Source organism: Mytilus edulis, chromosome 8, assembly GCF_963676685.1.
Source record: "Mytilus edulis chromosome 8, xbMytEdul2.2, whole genome shotgun sequence".
Classification (NCBI taxonomy): Eukaryota; Metazoa; Mollusca; class Bivalvia; order Mytilida; family Mytilidae; genus Mytilus; species Mytilus edulis.
This window is the reverse complement of record NC_092351.1, coordinates 84877357-84898513: the sequence shown is the minus strand read 5'-3', so window position 1 is coordinate 84898513 and position 21157 is coordinate 84877357. Positions and strand designations below refer to the sequence as shown.

Here is a 21157-nt window from a genome sequence, read left to right as displayed (position 1 = left end):
AGTGCCGATGTGGCATCCGTGTACTATGGACACATTCGTGTTTCAACATGTTTTACTTACTTCAATATATATATGCAACTGGTATGACCCCTTAATTAGTAAACTTTTAAAGAAAACAGTAGACAGAAAACAGAGAGTCTCTATTTATTAAAGTAGTATAATCGTAGTTTACATGTAGATAAACGCGAAAAATAATTGTCATCTCTAAGGAGGTATAATAGTTGTGGTTCTTGTGATCTAAACACCATGACGTGAATAGGGAGATAACTCTTACAAAGAAAATGGTTCGGCTTAGCAGGATGAAATCTAAAAGCGCATAAACTATACGATACCATATATGAAATATCTAAGCGACATATTGCGAAACAAACATTTATCGCAAGAACAAAATTTGGCGGGAAAAATAATAATAATAATAATCAGAACAAATACAATAGTTCTTTCCACAGAAAAGTGAAAAGACCTAATAATCAGAAGAAAAACAATAAGTCTTTCCATAGAAAAGTGGAAAGACTTAATAATCAGAACGAAAACATTAAGTCTTTCCACAGAAAAGTGGAAAGACTTAATAATAATCAGAAGAAAAACAATAAGTCTTTTAAGTAAATATGTAACACTCCCAAACGTGCTCTTCTCCCCAAACGTGTCCGATTCCCCAAAACGTGTCTATTTCTCCCCAAACGTGTCCATAATATTCAATATTCCTCAAACGTGTCCGATTTCATTACTCCCAAGCGTGTCCGATAATTTTTATTCGCCCACACGTGTCCACTTTAGAACGCTAGAACGTCTCGCGTCTTTTAGAGCTTACACATGTCCTAAACGCGACTTCAATAAAAGAGGGACGAAAGATACCAAAGGGACAGTCAAACTCGTAAATCTAAAACAAACTGACAACGCCATGGCTAAAAATGAAAAAGACAAACAAACAACAGCACACACGATACAACATAGAAAACTAAAGAATAAACAACACGAACCCCACCAAAAAAAACTAGGCGTGATCTCAGGTGCTCCGGAAGGGTAAGCAGATCCTGCTCCACATGCGGCACCCGTCGTGTTGCTTATGTTATAACAAATCCGGTAAATAGTCTAATTCGGTAGGTCACATTCAGGAAAGGGAAGGGGATTGTAGTTACGACGTAAGGAACATATCCGATATCATTTGTGATACGGTTATTCCATAACGGTCAACCAACTCGTGATGGCGTCCGTAAAATTTACGAAGGGATGATTTCAACTTCACCATTTGGAACTCTTGGTTTAATAGCTTTCTTGTGAGCAGCAACCCTCTATCAAGAAAATCATGATAGGAAATGCAAGCACGGGAATATCGTATAAAAATAGTTCACGGTAGTTCTATGATGGGGGACACAGTTAATGAAGTGATCATTTATTAGAGTTAGTTTCTTCAATGCCGGTTGTTAATGAATATCTTTACTTAAAATTTAATATATAACATATGAATTTTACTTTTGACTAAATTTGCTTATTGTCCAGTTGCAAGTATTTCATACTCATTTAGAGCGAACATACAAGTACAGTTGAATTAATCGTTTAATATGTAAAATATTTTAAAACTAATAAACTTCGATGATGCCTTTTATATTAATCAGAATATTGCATGGTGGGCTTTAAGTCGAATTGACCTCACATCTTTTTTAAACAAATCTATTTTTTTTTAAAGTTAAGGTTACGAACATCATAAAGACACACGAACAAGTAACATAACGTCCAGTGCCAAATATTTCATTCGTTATTTGAACGACATCATATTCGCGATATATACTATAGATAGGGTCTATTATCATCAGTGATCATACCGGGAATTTAAAATTGGACCTTAATTTTTACGGTTATATGGGAGTACCACTAGTTTGGGATTTTAATCTAAAAAAATAAATGCGATTTAAAACCGATTTGTTTATGACTTCTGTAAGAAATTACTTCAATGTCTGTTATGTAATATAGAGGCCATTTCAAAAATTTAAAAACATAGTGCCTTCCAAAATGCAACTTATGGCACATTATAAAGAGTAAAATGCTACAAAGATTTTAACATGTTTAATGCGCAGAGAAAAGAAATTTAAGTTATTTATTTTTTATCTTTTAATAAAAAAGTAAAAGATCGTAAAATGAGTACACAATAATAAAAAAAAAACAATAACCACAAATAACCTACGTTGTTATAATATGAACACGATTGATAGTTCCAGTAAAATAAACAGCTTGATATGGACACGTGTAGTGGGTTGGACACGTTTGGGTGTTTATCAAAAAATGGACACGTTTGGGCGTTTATACAAATGACACGCTTTGGCGCCCTTTGACAACTAGACATATTTTTGCAGTTCAGTGACGTCGATGTGGACACGTTTGGGGGAATCTGCAACATTTTAGGGGAAGGGTCCGTTTCTGAGTGTTACAAATATATCATTTAAATCGTATTAATAGTACAGGATATGTATGCATATACTGCAGCTGTGCAGTCAAAATGCATTTACTGTATATTTATATGTGATATACAGTCACTGACCGTATATCACCTTGTTTATGACGTTGACAATGCTTTTCCGTACAGTTTTATTTATGACGTCAATAAAACATACAGGTTCGCGGCAATTTTACGTTGTCCGCTCACAATTAAAGAATGACGGTTTTTACCCTAAATACTTCATTTTGAACATTAATAAGAATTGCAGTATATAAAGAATAACCATACATTGTCTCGAAATATCAATATGTTATTTGTAGTCGGCTCGAAACAGGTAGAAATGCTCGGCACAGCCTCGCTTTCTACCTGTTTCTAAGCCTTGAACAAGTTACATTGATATTTCGAGACAATGTATGGTTATTCTATATATATAATATTACTACATTAACCATATTAGTATACAAGTGTTTAAACATGTTTAAATATGGATTGTATATGAACTTGAAATATAAACGTAAGTAGATTTTAGGGAATTCACCGTCACTAGGTCCGTGTTAAAAAAGTTAAAATATACTACCAAAATGTCAGGTAATAAAAATGTACTAAGTCAATAGCATGTTTTCTTCACTTCATTCTTTTGGTTTTTGTTTCATTCATATTCCTTTACAACAACATAAATATACTAATAAAACCTTTTTCCCCAATAAAACATAATGTCTTTCTTGAATATCTGACCAATCAGAATTGTTATGGTTGCTCCATTAAACATGTGAAAGGAAAGACAACATATAAAATATGCACATTAATTTCGTTAAATGACTTATTCGAAAAAAGGTAAATCTATAATTGGTATTGTATTCTTATTTTAGAAAGTCGAATGTTTATAATGTAATTAATATAAAAAATGTTGGGTTTTTTTATAATCCAAAGGCAGGAAGTTCAGGTTATATGATCTAAATTAGAATAAAAGTGTATTGTTAATTTACGTTTTTTGATTGAGTTAAGCCTGTCAATTGATATTTTATTGTGTGTTTTTCTATGTTGTGATGTTATGCTATTGTTTCAGAAAAAGGGAGAAGGTTTGGTACCATTAAAACGTTTAATCCCGCTGCAAATGTTTGCACCTGTCCTAAGTTAGGAATCTGATGTACAGTAGTTGTCGTTTGTTTATGTAATTTATACGTGTTTCTCTTTTCTCGTTTTTTATATAGATTAGACCGTTGGTGTTCCCGTTTGAATGGTTTTACACAAGTAAATTTGGGGCCCTTTATCAGTCAGGGGCATTACTTAAACAAGTAACATTTAAAATTACCTAAACAAGTAATGTTGAAAACGAGGCTATTTTAAATATTACTTATATAAGTAACTTTTCTAAATATTATTTTTATAGGTGTCCAACTATACAGATTTTACTAGCTTTAACAAATTTTCACGGTCATATGGTTATTTTTCCCATGAAATATAAAATCTAATCTTTCTGAAACACTAATTGCCTTTCTGACGCACTTATCTTTCATATCGACGCTTTTTGGGTCAAAGATTGGTCTCTTGGGACTATTAAAATATCTGTTTTCCTAAAAAATCTTGAAGGTATACAGAAATAAATAGATAGAAACTTGTGAATTAATTAAGACTTGAAATTATTTATAATTTGTAACCCAAAACAATTACATATGTTCCTTAAATAAATGTTATTACTTATTCTTTCAAAGATGTATAAAATAACTTATTCAAGTAATATTTTTGTCACTATTTTTAAAGTAACCCTTTATCTCTATACTCCTCTAAAATCTAATGATTTTTTCATTTTATGATATAAAATGATGTAAAAATTCATGAAAACTACATTTAGTCCATGCTTCTATTAAAATTTAAAATAACTCTAAGGAGTAATTTTTTAATTTTTTAAAACAAAAATTACCTATATAAGTTACTAAAAACAAATACTTGTTTAAGTAATGCCCCTGACTGTTTATAGCTTTTTCTTCGGTGTGAGCCAAAGCTCCGTGTTGAAGGCCGTACATTGACCTATAATGGTTTACTTTTATAAATTGTCATTTGGATGGAGAGTTGTCTCATTGGCACTCACACCACATTTTCCTATATCTAATTACCCGGTTTATTTGTTAAAATACCAATTAGATATGAACAATAAATAGAAACAAAATTAGATATTAGGGAATTCCGACTCATTAGTAAAGTGGAAATAAAGTTTACAATCTAAATCGAAGGTTAAAACACATTTTCTTAATTCTATTAGTGACTGTTCAACTCACAGTTACATCATTACACACAATAGCTTATTATACATCTTGTTCTTCAATAAAATTGAAATCCATATAAGCAACATTTAGCAAAGAAATAACTTAATGATAAATGCTGCCATGCTCGTTAGGAATCATTTATTAAGTCTTATGCAAAAAAAAAAATCTCTTTAGAAGGAACAAACTGTAGCCTCCCCCTCCCATAAAAAATAACTGCAAAAGAAATATTGCCAAAGTATCTCATTCTATAAGGATTTAAAATAGAATCTCGGACATTTGTAGGTTAAGTGTTTTGTCGGAAGTTTCTGAAAACGAACAACATAACGATCCAAATATATTGGCAATTGTTATCTAGTACCAGTTTCTATGTAAGGTAGCGTTTGGTTTTGTGGTTGGCTAGTGTTTCTGTTGTTTCGTTGTTGTCCTCTTATAGTTGACGTGATTCTCTTGCTTTTATTTTGTGACCCGGATTTTGTTTTGCTTAACCCAATATATAGTATGACTATTGAACAGTGAATGCTACTGTTGCCTTTATTTACCCATGTTCAATATTTCCTTATTAAAGTTCAGGTTTCAGTTTGCCAAATTGGACGTCTGAAATTTTCTATTATCGTTATGTTCTAAAAGCAAGGTGACCATTTAAATTGGTTTTTAAGTAAAACAAATCGCATCCTACGATACATTATCGGCTACAAAATAACCAACATAGTGAAACACCTGAATTGTCTCACAACAGTGACTATGTTAATAATTTTAACCTTAAATTTCAAGTAATACCTTTGCTGCAAAACACGATGCAAAATCTTCAGTTACAAAAAACATAAACAGACGATCCAGAATGTACTGTAACCAACACTTTCCTTGATACACTAGAACCTACAACCAGTAAATGCTGACATGGGTAGTATATGTACTTGACTGTATTGGTTTGTAATAGACCCTTCTGAATTGGTCTGCATTTTACTTGATCTTACTGGAAGACAGTCTGAACATGAATTCGATCTTTTGAAAAAAATCTTGATCAAACTCGATTAAGTCTGTACAAGACATGACCAAGTCGTAAAAATCTTATCTATCTTTAATGTATAGTAATCGAAGGAAGAAGGCTTTACATTTTGATACGACCAGCAGATAATATATCAGACAGTTATTTAACCAAATAAAAACATTCAATGTAAAATAAGTGTTGTCGCACATTTATTTCTGATTAAACAATGAAGTCATTGATATCTTAGCTTAAAACTTTTTTAATGGAAATTAGGACCAACACTCGAGGTATGACAAACATAAATCATAAGTTTCTGTAACTAGTTAGATCACACATAATTCCATATAAATGTAAAGTTTTGTTGCTAGACATGATGAACAAAATCATAGATCTTGATGCAATTGTTAAGACTTTGCAAACACATCCATTCATTTTTAACAGAATCAGCAATGACAAACTCATCGATAGCTCTGTATCGTTATATGTGTCAGAACATTGTTGGATCAGAAGAACACGTAAAAACAATCAGAATGATGAATACTGCCAGAGATAACTTACAGAGCTTTAAGGCGGGCACATTAATTACCAGTGGAAGTAACGGAGAGGGACTACAAATGCGAAGTAGTGATATAGATATAATGATTGTAATGAAACAGATTGTGGTATATGAAGAAACAAACATTTATTTCAAATCTGACAAAATACATTTTACAATGGAACAAGAAGATACACAGTCTGGTTTCACTAAATTGCGTCTAGTGCACAGTAATGATCTTGGTATTTTTACAGTCTGTAATACTATTGGTAGTGATTTCTACTTTTCAAATTTTTCATTTAAACAACAAAGTCTTTCAAACGACGATCATTCGACGGTACATGGACCATGCGTAAACGATGAAGATGGATTACATGACTTTGCAAAATGTGTACATTGTAAATGTTGGATATCACCAGCAAAACAATGGGTAACACGATCAAATAATTCATGGCCGAGCAACGATTTAAAACAGGCTGTTGTAAAACACGGGGTTCTCTTCGTTCCTGTAGGCGTGAAAGGATCTACACAAGAAGAAATAGAATGGCGAATATCACTTTCTATTGGTGAAAAAATTACTCATTTATTCATTTACACATACGCAATTACTATGTTATGCACTTTTGAAAATTCTTCTGAAAGACGTTATTAATTCAGACAGAAATAGTAAAGAATTGCTTTGTTCATATTTAATGAAAACAATTTTGTTTTGGAGTAAAAGTGTAAAAAGATTACTAAGTTGGACATTGTTTTACTTGACTCTTTTGACTTCAACTTTTACTTTAGAAAAAGTGATGAATAAAGTACTGTCATGTAAGAGTTCAAAAGTTAAAAACATATACGCATACTATTTGTCAATTATATGTGGCAAAACTGAGCGATTTCTACCAGTGGCTGATATTTCCTGTAATAATTCTACCTTTAAAGAGACCAATACTGATTTAAGGTGGTATGGGAGTCTAAAATAAAAATGATAGAATTTGTTCATACTTTGCCAAAACGTAGTATCTATTGATATATGTAGAAAAATATAATAAAAATGATAGGTCACCTCGAATTTTCTCAGGCTACAGGACATGACAAAATGACACATTTTGTATGGATTATACAGGAAAAAACACCATCTTATGATTAGAAACTAAACAAAATGATAGAATTGTTAAATACTTAAGGAAAAGATAGCTTTCAGACAATCCTTTGAGAATATCAAAAGGAAAAGTAGGGTCACCGTACGTTTTTTCCGGCTAAAATACAAAATAGGAAAATTCCATGTAGATTCCTTCAGAAAATGCACTGTTTTAGAGTTACCTCCCCTTAAAATGCTAATTCAATCTTTTTTTAAAAACAACCAAAAATAATCAACTTTTTCAAAAATATTAATATTTATAAGTGATATTCTTATAAATTGGTTCATTTAAATGAAAATTCACATTACATATCTGCATTCCTGAATCAAATTTTGCTAACTTGATAGAAAATCTAGACCTTTGGTTCTCTGTTTTTTACAATCCAAGATGGAGGAAGACACCCATACCACCTTAAGTACTTTGCTAATGAACACACACCATGACGCTGTATCTGGATGGCTGATGTTAGCTTCGTTTTTCTACAAAAGAAAACAATACAATAATGCTCTCCACATTATTCAGTATTCTATATTAAACTGTACACCGGAAACATTTCAACAGATTAAAGACCAACACAGGTTTTAATTAAGCCATAAACATGTCACCTAAAGCAAACAGTAGCATAAACCAATGCTATAAACAGATCGACAGATGTTCTATTGATGTGTATTTCAAGTTGACCTGCAAAACGTGGCTAATACTGATATGGCAACGACTTATGAGTTTGAAATTGCTTATGGTATCTTTCGCTTTCAAATGGTTATATCTTAATACGGTGTCGTAGAACATTTGCTTGGTCGAATTATCAGAAAAAGATAGAAAATAACTCATCATATTTACCTCTATACGATTTATAGATGATTGTAAGTTATATATTGATAAACATATGCACATATACATACAATATGTATTATCCTACTTTTTTTTTAAATGACTCAAAAGATGCAGAAAAAAATAATATGTGTGGAATATATGTTAAAATTTGACAATCTGACGTTATTGTTATTGGATAAAAAAATGTAAGTTTTGTTATATATATATATATATATAGGCGAGTGATATGAGAGCCAGATTTACATTTTTAATGCACCTACCTAACACACGGCTAAATTATATATCACTTGAAAGCTAAGAATGTGTACTTTCTAAATATCCCGGTCGTCAAAAGAAATTATGGTGCATTTTTTTTTAAATCGAGGTCAAAGGTCATGGGTGCAATTTCAATTCTCGGATACTTCCAGAGAAAAAATCGAGACAAAACAAATGCTAAAACGAAACAATTTTATAGAAATGCTGTATTACTGTTGGGAAAATATATTTCTATCATAGTATTAATTAATTTTGGTTGATTTTAACGGTAACGCATGTTACGTAACGTTTTCTCTCGGAATCTTGAAAATCAATCATTAAGTCACACAAATGTATCTGAAGTCGCCCTTGCATTATCTAAATCTTATAATACCTCCATATCATTTGTATTTACAAACATATAACTTTAAATTTGATATAAATATTCCGAAATTAAATATTTGAAGCAAGGGTAAAATATAACATATGACGTATTTTTAATTGTTTAGAAAAGTCCCATGTTGAGCTGTACAATAAAATTGAGGAAGCGTATGGTCTCCTGTTAGTTTGAAAGCCTGCCAACTGCTTCAAGATGAGACAATCATAGGGCAATTTTTTTTTTATTATTGTAGTGCAATATGTTGAGTCTGGATCATACCACAATTTCATTTACATCACTAAATCAGATATGATAAGAGTACAATGTACTAACTAACATTACTAAAATGAGTAAAGTGCTACTAGTATTTTTATATCAACAAATTGACAATTTTAATATAAAACATCACAAGGAAAATATGATCACTCATTGTACGTCAAACTGTGTTTGATTTTACTTAAGTCGGCCGCCGTGAATCTTGAGATATCTAATTAATCAAACAACACTTGACAAAGTAGTTTGTACTTTTTTTAAAATTACGCTAGTGATGACGTTCGGCTACTTTGGCACTAAGTATTACTTTTTTATATTTTGTTTCACCGCTTCAAAAGGGAGGACAAGGTATCCTAATATGGAACCTTTTATTTGACTTTCTTATGTTAAAATCCCGTTAGCGTATAACCTAGATGATCGAAACGTCGGACCAATGGGATGTTCGACCATTTAGGTGTCGGAATATTATAGCTTCATTTTAACTTGTTAGCTCATCATTCTTATCGGTCAACATATCCATACAAAGACAACTTCCTTGGCATGGGTATATTTCAGTACAGCAGAGGTTTTGCTCAAAGCGGACACAAGATCTACTATATACAGATTGAATTAAAAATTGGGAATGGACATTGAGGGATTTGTCGAAGAGACACCAACCCGTTCAAAAAGCAGGCAACGACCGAAGACCACCAAATGGGTCATCAATGCAGCAAGAAACTCCAAAACCCGGAGGCGTTCTTCAGCTGGCCCCTAAACAAAAATGTACTAGTTTGAAATGATAATGAACGTCATACTAAGCTTCGAAATATACTCAAGAAGTTAAAATAAAAAATCATGCAAAACTAAGAAAGGCCAGTGGCTCCTGACTTGGGACAGGCGCAAAATTGCGGCAAGGTTAAACATGTTTTTGGGAATCTCAACCCTCCCCCTATACCTATACCAATGCGTGAACATATCAAATATTGTAGAACGTTGGATGACATCATACCGGACCGATGTTGCCTTTTAGCCAACCAAAGTCATACGGAGAACTTATTGCTTTTGTTGTTAGGTCGACATTGTCTAGGATAAAATTTGACCCCCAGAAGAAAAATAATGCTATGTAGAATGTATGCCCCATTTTCAATTTTTCTAATCTCCTGATCAGTCAAACTTGTTAATAGTTATCAAAGGTGTGTCCATAAATACGGTGCATTTGTAATGATAAGCATAAATGAAAAAGAGTAAAAAAAATATTTATACATAATATACATTCTACTAAAGCCATACATCTAAGAACTTTGTCAATAGGAATATTGTACGCTTTATTGACTGCCGCAGATGCGCCATCATCCAAAAGACAATACAGAAATATTTTTAAAGCAGGTGGCATAATTTCAATTGAATAGTCCAGTGAAATGTTTTTAGATAATAGATATTCATCTGACTGAATTACAACTTTACCCTATATCTGCTTCTGTAAAATACTAGTAGCTGCATAAAGTGCTTGCAACCAGTTTCGCAGTCACTGCTCAGATCTTTAAAATTGACAGACTATATATCACAGTCATTTTAAACGGGTAACTTTCCGTCATTACGGCATAAGACCGCATTATAGAGATACTGTATACAATATTGGATTTACCTTGGTCTTGTTGAGGCTGTATACATATAACTATAAACTAACCATATATTTTTAGTTTTTGTTGAAGCTGATAATATATTGTGTAGTTTTCTCGGCGGCGATCCTCGAGCAGAAATTAAGCCCGGTTAACTGATCAAGTAATCAGTAAAGTTGTTAACCAGAATACTTCCTTGTGTACAGGCACGTCATGAAGTTGTGTAACTTGCTTATAGGCTTTATATACATTTGCAAAATATACAAACAGAAAAATCATCTACCGCCCTCGTTGATATATGAGAAGAGACTGGTCGGTAGAATTGGTACATGTAGTACACAGTCTTTGTACAGACAAAACTTACTTTTGAAATATTTATAGCAACTCTTATAATATTTTGTATTTTCAAATGGAATGTTTTCATTTTTTTCATATTCATCGACCACTCTTCATCTTTTCGTTTTCCCACTGCGGCAATACAACCGTATCTTCATTTAAGTGTTTGACTACATAGTTTCTATGTAGTAAATACATGACAGACTATGCATCTGTGTCAATCAACGGATAGTTTTTGCTTTTTAGCATAGGAAGGGTTTGATTGTGAACTGGGCTGTGAAAATTTGACACGATCGACTCGGAAGATTTTCTACAATTTTCCGATACGATTCCTTATTTAGAAAGGGATGAATTCTACAGAACTCAAAAACTATGTTTTACTTTGATTTGATCTTAATTTTGGACGATTTTATATCTATTTAAGCTAAACTGAAGTTAAAGATAGAAAAAGAACCGTTTAAATATGATTTATCGTACTCTAATAGCACTATTAAGTACACGGAAATCGACTAATATATTCAATAAAAAAAAACGAAATCGAAATAGATAAGAGATTCCGGAAACTATTATGATTTTACCCAACATCATAAAATTACAGAAATTCGTGATTTTAAGAAATGTTGAGATAAAGTCTTGATCTTGAATGAAAAAACGATAACTGATGAGTAATTTGGTGTGTTCTAAAACGGATAGAGTGCAAAAGCATTTAATAAAAAAATATTTGTAGATCCGAAAAGGTCAGGATTATGAAAATATTCGTACAAAATGTCAAATATTTAGAAGGAATGCAAAAGCATGCGGACTTACAGTTGTAAATATTGTTTTTCATTATTTTAAGAATCTAATTCACTTAATTATTCTGTCTAAAAGAAGAGATACTACTAATTTATTTTGCTTGAAAAATATGTCGTAATTTTATAATTTTCAACTAATTTCTGAAATAAACGTCAATTTTACAAAAACTGCACCGTACGATTTTGTGACGACCGGGCAAAAATCAAAGTTAAATCATTATTCTTTCATTTAAAAAAGAAATGAGCCGTGTGTTAGGTGGGTGCATTAAAGTCCTTAACAAGACGTCTTTTTCAAATATTACACTTGCCTAATATAATATATTTAGAATAGAAGGTGTGATATGAATGCAAATGAGACTGTCATCAATGTGAGAGGGTTAGCGCTATAAAACCAGGTTTAATCCACCATTTTCTACATTTATAGAAAATGCCTGTACCAAATCACGAATATGACAGTTCTTGTCCATTCGTTTTTGATGCGTTTTGTTATTTGATTGCAATGTGATTATGGACTTTCCGAATTGATTTTCCTCTAAGTTCAGTATTTTTGTGATTTTACCTTCTACACAAGACACCAAATGACACAGATATTAATAACTATAGGTCTTCAACAATGAGCTAAAACCAGACTGCATAGTCAAATATAATTAGCCCTTTAATGATGATTTAAACGAGAAAACTAACGGCCTAATTTATGTACAAAAAAATAAACGATACACAAATACGTAACACATAAAAAAGAACAATCACTAAATTACAAGATTATAGTTTATTTTTGAAATAAATTATCAGTTTATAAATAACTTAAATCAACTTTATCTAGTTTAAGAATCTATTCAATGGTTGTATAAAAAAGTATCAATCAAACCAGTCCTGTAGGAATTGTAATATGTCCAAATATATTGTTTTTCAAGCCTGTTTGTTTTCTTATTTTCGTGTATTTAAATCGGGAAAGATATTGACAGTCAACTGCAAAAATGATTGATATACAACATGTACAGCAGGGTATATACAAATGGCATGTTGATATACCTCATTGCCTTACGATTAGGGTTATAGTATTATAGGGGTAAGGGGTTTACTTACGTTATCAGTCAGGACACTGATTATAGCTGTTGTAAGGATAATGGTAAGGATCATAGCCTGAATAAGGATTCAGGCTACAATTATGATTAGGGACTAATATCGGCGTTCTGGTTGGCATTTTAGTCGGGGTAGTGTTAAAATTAAGATAACAGTTATACTCAGGATAATAATTGGGATTTAGTCATGATAAGGGTAATGATTTAATTCAAGATAAGGGTTAGGGTTAAAATATTGATATGGCAAATGTATGTGTTTTTGATGTTCCATTTTATTTTTCCTCGGTTAAAGTTTGTGAGTTGGATCTGTCAATTGATTTATGACTTTTGAACAGCGTTGTTCTACAGCTGACTCTTTTTTATAGTCACTATAAGGGTAGCAGTAGTTGTCAAGGTAAAGAAGACGATTATGGTCTTTATACGTGTAAGGATTATCCAGGATAAAGGTAAAGTTTAACGTCAGGGAAAGGGTTAATTATATAATATAATTAATAGTACTTGAAGGTTTTTCGAGTCGTTTAACTAAAAAGTACAGAAAAACAAAACTTTAACCGTAGATTTCTTTCTTTTTTCAATCCTGACACTACAAGAATAATATCATTACAATATTAATTATCAGACATATTTATCGTCAACATTTTTTTTCTGCGAACATTTGAAGCCAGTTGCTTGACATTTTGTCAATCATCTTTTAGTGGTATGATATGTTTTCTGGCATTTAGGTTTTAACAAATCACAACGCTAATATTATAAAATAAAACTAAAAGATATAGATAAAAAAAAAGTGAGAAATCACTGTCCAAATATATCTTAAAGTTACTGTTATTGCATGGAACAATGATAAAATAATTGAGGTCTTCCGACATACTATATTAGTGTTTTACTCGCATGGCCCATTTGAAATCAAACCTATTCTATATTATTATGTCTATAATTTTCTAAATTATTTTTCTATATTTAAGCTACAAATCAACAACTTTCTTTTTTATAAGGGTACACGTGCTGCTCTCGTCTTTGAATTCATGAATATGCAACACTTACAAGGTGTGCTTAAATCGTCACAATGACTAACTTGTACATGCTGCTCTGATTTCTGAAGCCAATCTTATCAATATAGATATATAATACACATACTTAACTTGCCACATTGAGCTAACGAGATATCGTATAATTGCCAATTAAACAAATATTCATCCGAGTTCAAATGGCAATGATAAAAGCAATTGAATGTCAACGTACGCCCTAAAAAAATTAAAAGTATCGTGTAATTCGGATACAAATACTTAATCATCTTTCAGTTTTTAGGTTGTTTCTGTTTGTGTTTTTTTATTGGGAATGATTATGAAATTCAATAGTAACATTGATATCGAAAGAGTGACTTGAAACCTTTTGAACATAAACAAGTATGCTACGACGAAGAAGAGATAATAACCTACCTTTGCAGGAAACATAAGACAATAGATATTCTATTGTCGTTTAAAAAAACAAACTTAAACATATTAAAAAAAGTAAATCTATAATTGGAATTGTATTATTACTTTAGCTATTCAAATGTTTGGAGTGTAATCTATTTAAAAATCCTACACAGGAAGGTCAGGTTATTAATGTATTTCAGATCATTTTATTAAAATTGAAGTGTATTTGTAAGGTACTTTATTTATGCAATATGAACTTTAAATGAACTATAAATAGAAACGATGTAGACATTAGGGAAATCCCCGTTACCAGGTAAATAAAGATAGCGTTTAAAAGCAAAATGGCAGGTAATAATGCTTTTTCTCACTTCATTCTATTGGTTGCTACACCACCCTTGATTCCTTTACAACAATAATTATCTTAAACATGTTAGACCTTTTTGCCAAAAAAAACCAAAACAAATGATAATATATACTCAGCATTTTGCAATGACTTTGCGATTGACAGATGCTGACCTACTCGCCTGGATACATTTGTTTGGCCTTATTTAAAACAAATATTCTAGTTACATTATAGTATGAACACAATGTAGATGTAAAGAAGAGAAAAAAAGGAAAACATATAATTTCCATGTATTTCATTCTACAGCACCGAGTAAACACAGTATCCCGGAGGTTTCTTCATAAGATGCTTCTTTTTATATTTCTATTAGGATGTAATAGCGTTCATATACAAATATTTTTTAACCTGTTACTTTTTAATGGCTATTATTCTTTTGTTTCTCAGTCCTATATTTTCCCATCTATCTGTTTATTTATTGTAACCCTGTCGTTTAATGTTGTCATTTTAATGTTATAATTAACACTGCCATTAAAGCGGGAGGTTTGGCATGCCACACAACCAGGTTCAATCCACCATTTTTTCACAAAATGCCCTGTACCATTGTTCATTATAGTTCGTTTTTGTGTGTGTTACATTTTGCTGTTGTGTCTCTGTTGTGTCGTAGGTCTCTTTTATTTGATACGTTTCTCTCAGTTTTAGTTTGTAACCCCGATTTTGTTTTTTTCTCTATCGATTTATGAATTTCGAACAGCGGTATACTACTGTTGTCTTTATCTAATCCAGACAGAAAACAACTTTTTGGAACTTTTGGTCCTCAATGCTCTTCAACTTTGTAATTGTTTGGGCTTTCGAATTTTTTTCTTATCTGAGCGTCAGTGGTGAGTCTTTTGTGGTTGAAACGCGAGTCTGGCGTATCACATTTTAAACCTATGACCTTTTTTCGGCTATTATTCGTGTATTTCTCTTTTTCGATATGTCCCCAATTTATTTGTATTGTAGTCCTGTCATGTAATGTTGTCATTTTATTGTTATATTCAACATTGCCATTAAAGCATTAGGTCTGGCATGCCACAAAACCAGGTTCAATCCACCATTTTGTTTTTATTAAAATGTCCTGTACCAAGACAGGAAAATGGCTTTGTTATATTATAGTTTTTTTCTGTTAGTGTTACAATCTAATGTTGTGTTTCTGTTGTGTCGTAGTTCTCCGCTTATATTTGATGTGTTTCCCTCAGTTTTAGTTTGTAACCTGAATTCGTTTTTTCCTCAATCGATTGATGAATTTTGAGCAGTGGTTTACTATCATTGCCTTTATTTAACATGTTTAACACGATGACTAAGTTAATTTTTCGAGCTTTAAAATTTCAGTTTAGAATTTGCCACAAAGTACGATTCAAAACATCAGTAACTAATAACATTTTACTCGATATTACTCGACTGTCGTCTACATCTGTACTCGACCTTTTTCATCAATTTAAACATCTGAATCATTTTCAACCAAGTTCAAACCATGCTAGGCCAAGTCAAATCTTCAACCAATTCTTAATATTATCTCGTATTTTGTTCCTATTAATATTCTTATGTTTACCAGAATTGTTTCCCTTTGGAAGAAATTCGACCAACAGGAACTTTAAGAAAGTTTTATACCAGATAAAAATAACCAATGTTATATAAGTGGTTTAATGTAGACACATACATTTTGTACATGTACATGTTCAGAAAGAGAATGCAGCTTTGTATATCTTTGTTTAAATCTAACGGACCAAAACTCTTAGAATGACAAATATGAAGCATGCGTTTGTATCACTAGTTCTACCATATTCATATACAAGTTGATGTGCCAGACATAGTGATTTTTTTATTTTTTTTTTATTTTAATGCATTTTTAAGGTACCAGTCTTATATTACAACGCCAGTTTCCGGTGCTTCTCAAAACAAGGAAAAACATGGAGGAAAACAAAATAGTCCATTTTTTTTCTGAATTTTTTTCTGGACTCAATTTTTTCTGTTTGATTATAGGTTTGAACTGAAACATATATATAGCTTTTAAAAAAATCTTGCATCTTTTTGGGGATATCAATCCAGGAAGGTGGAAGGATATCATGTTTACTGGAAGTGGTGCGGCCTAGTAAAAACAGCAAACAGAAAGTAGAAAAAATGTTTTGACTTCAGGATTACGTAACTTTTTATTCTTTATTTCTATGTAGAATATATTTTTTTTAATTTTCAAAGATCAGCTGTTTTGCATGTAAGCATATGGAGCAGTCAATTACAAGACTGCAACCTGCATAGGGTAATTTTTTCATATGCTCATTGCAAGGAAGTAGCTCATGTGGACTTTTATGTGCCCAGAATGACAAAACATCATGATTTAAGGACTTTTTAATAGAAAAAAAGTCATGGGGTATCAAGTTACACTGAAAAAACTGAAATTATGTAATAATTATGCTTTTTTATACTTGACACTATTCAAAAGTATTAAATAAATATAAAGCACAACAGTTTGAAGGAAAAAGAGATTATGATGGTATTACATACATAATTTGTATTTAAAAAGAACATAGAAAGACTTTTTCCACCAGGAAATCTTCTTTTTGTGACGAAGTTTTCAGTTGCACAGTTTTATTGAAAATCAGTGCAAAGTTGAAGAGACAGCTACTTACAAAAGTTTTTTTTATGGTTTTTATTTATATGGCTCGATTCTTGACATTTAGGTAGAATATGTATAAAATGAACTCTTGGTGAAATTTTTTCACAAAATGTTCACTTCGCGTGAATTTAGACTTCTTTTCCAGTCTGAGGCACTGCATAATAAGTTAAAAATTCCATATTTGGGTTAAAAAATTGTTGAAAAAGTAGAATTTTTCTTAAACTATCCACCATGACAGGAATTTTGTGATAGGTTACCAATATTCTTACTAAAACACTAACTTGAGTATTCATTTTGTATTTTCTTGATTTTTATTACAAATTTCATATGTATTGGGGTGTAAAATACAGTATAAAACCATGATATAGTAGGCATGTATAAAGACCTGTATAGTCAAAATAGAGAAAACTATGGTCTTTCTTGTCTTTAGATAGTTGTATTATAGCAAACTCTTCAATATGACAAAAAGCTTTGGGTAGTATTTTAATTTGACTTAAACAAGAGGCCCACTTGGGTAGATTTTATGGAAAAACGGAGGAGGGGTAAACTATTGAATGTGGTTCAATCAAAAAGAAAGAAGAAAATAGAAATAATAGGTACATTGTTACCGGTACCAGTCTTGTATTACAGCTCCAGTTCCCGGTGTATGTCAAAACATGGAGGAAAAAAAATAGTCCATTTTTTTTCTGATTTTTGTTCTGGGCTAAGTTTTTTCTGTTTGATTATAGATTTATGCTGGATTGAAACATATATATAGCTTTGAAAAAATCTTGCATCTTTTTTGGGGATATCAATCCAGGAAGGTGGAAGTACATCATGTTTACTGGAAGTGGTGCGGCCTTGTAAAAACAGCAAACAGAAAGTAGAAAAAAATGTTTTGACTTCAGGGTTACGTAACTTTTTATTCTTCGTGGCATGACCCACTTTTGTTTCGATTAAATCACAATTTCACATTAGTTCATACATGATATGAACATGATTTTTTTTTTCTGTGTAGCAGTTTTTTATTTTTAATTTTATTTTCAAAGATCAGCTGTTTTGTATGTAAGCCTATGGAGCAGTCAATTACAAGACTGCAACCTTAAGGAATTTGCAAGCACACTTATAGAGAGGCTAAATATATCGGAGGGAAATTCGAATTCCTAGATAAAAAAAAATAAACTGACAACGTCATGGTTAAAAAAGAAAAAGACTAAAAAAAGAACATGGAAAACTGAAAATCTAAATACTAAAAGCTAAAAACCATTTTTTTTTTTACAGATTTGGTAATCAAACATGCATCAATAGCTTTATATCATTATCTATGTCACAACATTGTTGGATTAGAGGAACATGTCAACACACTCAGATTGATGAACAATGTCAGAGACAATTTACAAAGCAACAATATGTGGACATTAATTACCAGTGGAAGTTTCGGAGAGGGACTTCAAATGCTTGGTAGCGATTTAGATATAATGGCAGTATTGAATCTGATTAATATCTGTGAAGACACACCCATTTATTTCAATGCGGGAAAAGTATATTTTACAATGGAAATGGAAGATACACAGCCAGGTTTTACTAAGTTACGTCTCGTGCACGGTTTTGTTCCTAGTATGCTTTCATACTGTGATGAGATAGATAGGGGCTTCTACTTTTCAAACTTTTCGTATAAACAAAAATCTTATTCCAAAATATTTTCGACTATACATGGGCCCTGTGTATCCGATGAAAATCAAATATGTGACCTTGCATACTGCCTACATAGCAAATTATGGATAACGCCAGCAAAGCAATGGATAACACGATCAAATAATTCATGGCCGAGATATGATTTGAAACAGGATATTGTAAAACATGGGGTTCTCTTTGTACCTGTAGGTGTGAAAGGATCTTCACAAGAGGAATTAGAATGGCGCATATCATTTTCCGTTGGGGAAAAACTACTTATCTATTCGTTTACACATACACAATTATTATGTTATTCACTCCTGAAAATTCTTATAAAAGACGTGATAGCTTTAGACATAGATTGTAAAGAATTGCTTTGTTCATATTTTATGAAAACGATTTTGTTTTGGATATGTGAGGAATTGCCTTCATCAGTATGGACATCTGAAAACTTGATATCTTGTTACATGAGATGTTTCAGGAGACTTATGTATTGTGTTGAGTATTCATTTTGTCCGCATTATTTCATTCCTGAGAATAATCTGTTTGAGAATAAGATACATGGAAAAGCACAGAAATTACTTTTAAATAGGTTGTATATTCTAAATAGTCACGGTTGGCAATGCATCTTTTTGTCGGACCAAATCTCAAGTTTTAATGCATTGACATCGTATAGAAGCATAGAGACAAGCTATTTATATGCCAACAGCGTTGAGAGATTATTAAACTCATTTGTGTTTAATGCCGACTATTGGTGTTCAACGTTTTATTTTCCTTTGGAAAAATGTATATGCAAGGTATTGTCAAGTAAGAGTTCAAAAATCCAATACCTGTTCACATACTTTTTGTCAATGTTTTGTTGCAGAAGTGACCGATTTCTGTCATTTGAGGATATGCCCTGTAATAAATCTACTTACAAACAGTATAATACTTATATAAGTACTCTTTTTCTAAACACACGTCACGATGCTGTATCTGGATGGCTTAAGTTAGCTTCGTTTTTTTACAAAAAAAAGCAATATAGTACTGCTCTTCACATTATTCAGTATTCACTACTAAAATGTACACCGGAAAAACTTCATCATTTCATGCAGTTTTCGAATATTCATTATGAACTTTTTGATTTACATTTATTCAGGAATATGCATATTGTTCAGTTATGGAAATTTTTACTATTAGCTTCAATGCGCATTGACAACTCCAGTTTATATCCAGATGAATTGCATATGGAAAAAAAACAAATTATTCCCCCAGTAGTATATGCTCAATTTCTTCGTTTTATGTGTCATTATCATTTAAAAAATACCAGGCAATGTTGTGATTCTCTCAGGGATCTACAATTGAGTATACGGGAAAACATATCAATAGACATTTTTAAAGGTTTATCTTACAACATCCTGGGTATATGTTTTAAAATGTTAGGAGACAAAGAAGCAGCGAGACAATCTTTCATGCATTCTATTGAATTGTTTCCCGATCAAAATCTGAACGGAGCATTCCAACAATTGTCATTCTTCAGCTGAATGTGATTGTATTTTATGAGTAATCAGACAACTGTATGTTTGATCAAATGCCACGAACAGTTATATGTCAAATCTAATGTATACTCAGGAACTGTACGGCTCAAAGTTTGTAAATAAGAGGAAAACAAATAATATCGATGTTCAAGATGTATAGACATATCTATTTTATTTCAACAGTCACTATACCAAGACTTACATGCATGCAAGCTATCAGTGGTTTTCAACTTGAAGATGAGGATTGTGTTGCTGATTTTGCTGCTGATGATGAATGTAGTGACTTTGATTTTGTGTCTTTAAATTTATACCTGTGTAAAACATTTCTGCTTTTTTTAAGTTCTGTTGGTCTTATGTGGGGGGACCCTTATCCCATCTTCTGTATTCATAATATGCTAATGATATTGAGATAAGACTTATTACACAGAATTTTAAATCATATCTGATAATGTACGTTGAAGATGTGGTCTTTTTTAGTGAATTTATTACTGATCTAGGAAAGAAGATCGATACTGTAAATGTTTATACAAATAAGTATAATGTGTACACAATGTTGTCAAATAAAAGATTGCAGATTTAGAAACAGAGATGAAATTACTCAAGACGATTATTTGTATATAAATGGAAAAGCTATTGATGTATTAGACAAGATTATGTATTTAAGAATTTTATTTTATTATACTGGTAATTTTGTAAATATC

The 21157-nt window shown here is 31.6% G+C and overlaps 2 protein-coding genes across 2 annotated transcripts in view; one reads left to right on the top strand and one right to left on the bottom strand.

Moving 5' to 3' along the window:
• LOC139486477 (uncharacterized) overlaps nucleotides 1-21157 on the bottom strand; it is a 302400-nt gene that overhangs the window by 124147 nt on the left and 157096 nt on the right. The window lies entirely within an intron of this gene.
• Nucleotides 6136-20462, top strand: LOC139484465 (uncharacterized). Its single transcript, XM_071268197.1, has 2 exons — nucleotides 6136-6787; nucleotides 18547-20462. The coding sequence occupies exons 1-2, from the start codon at nucleotides 6136-6138 to the stop codon at nucleotides 20460-20462; spliced, it is 2568 nt and encodes an 855-aa protein (XP_071124298.1).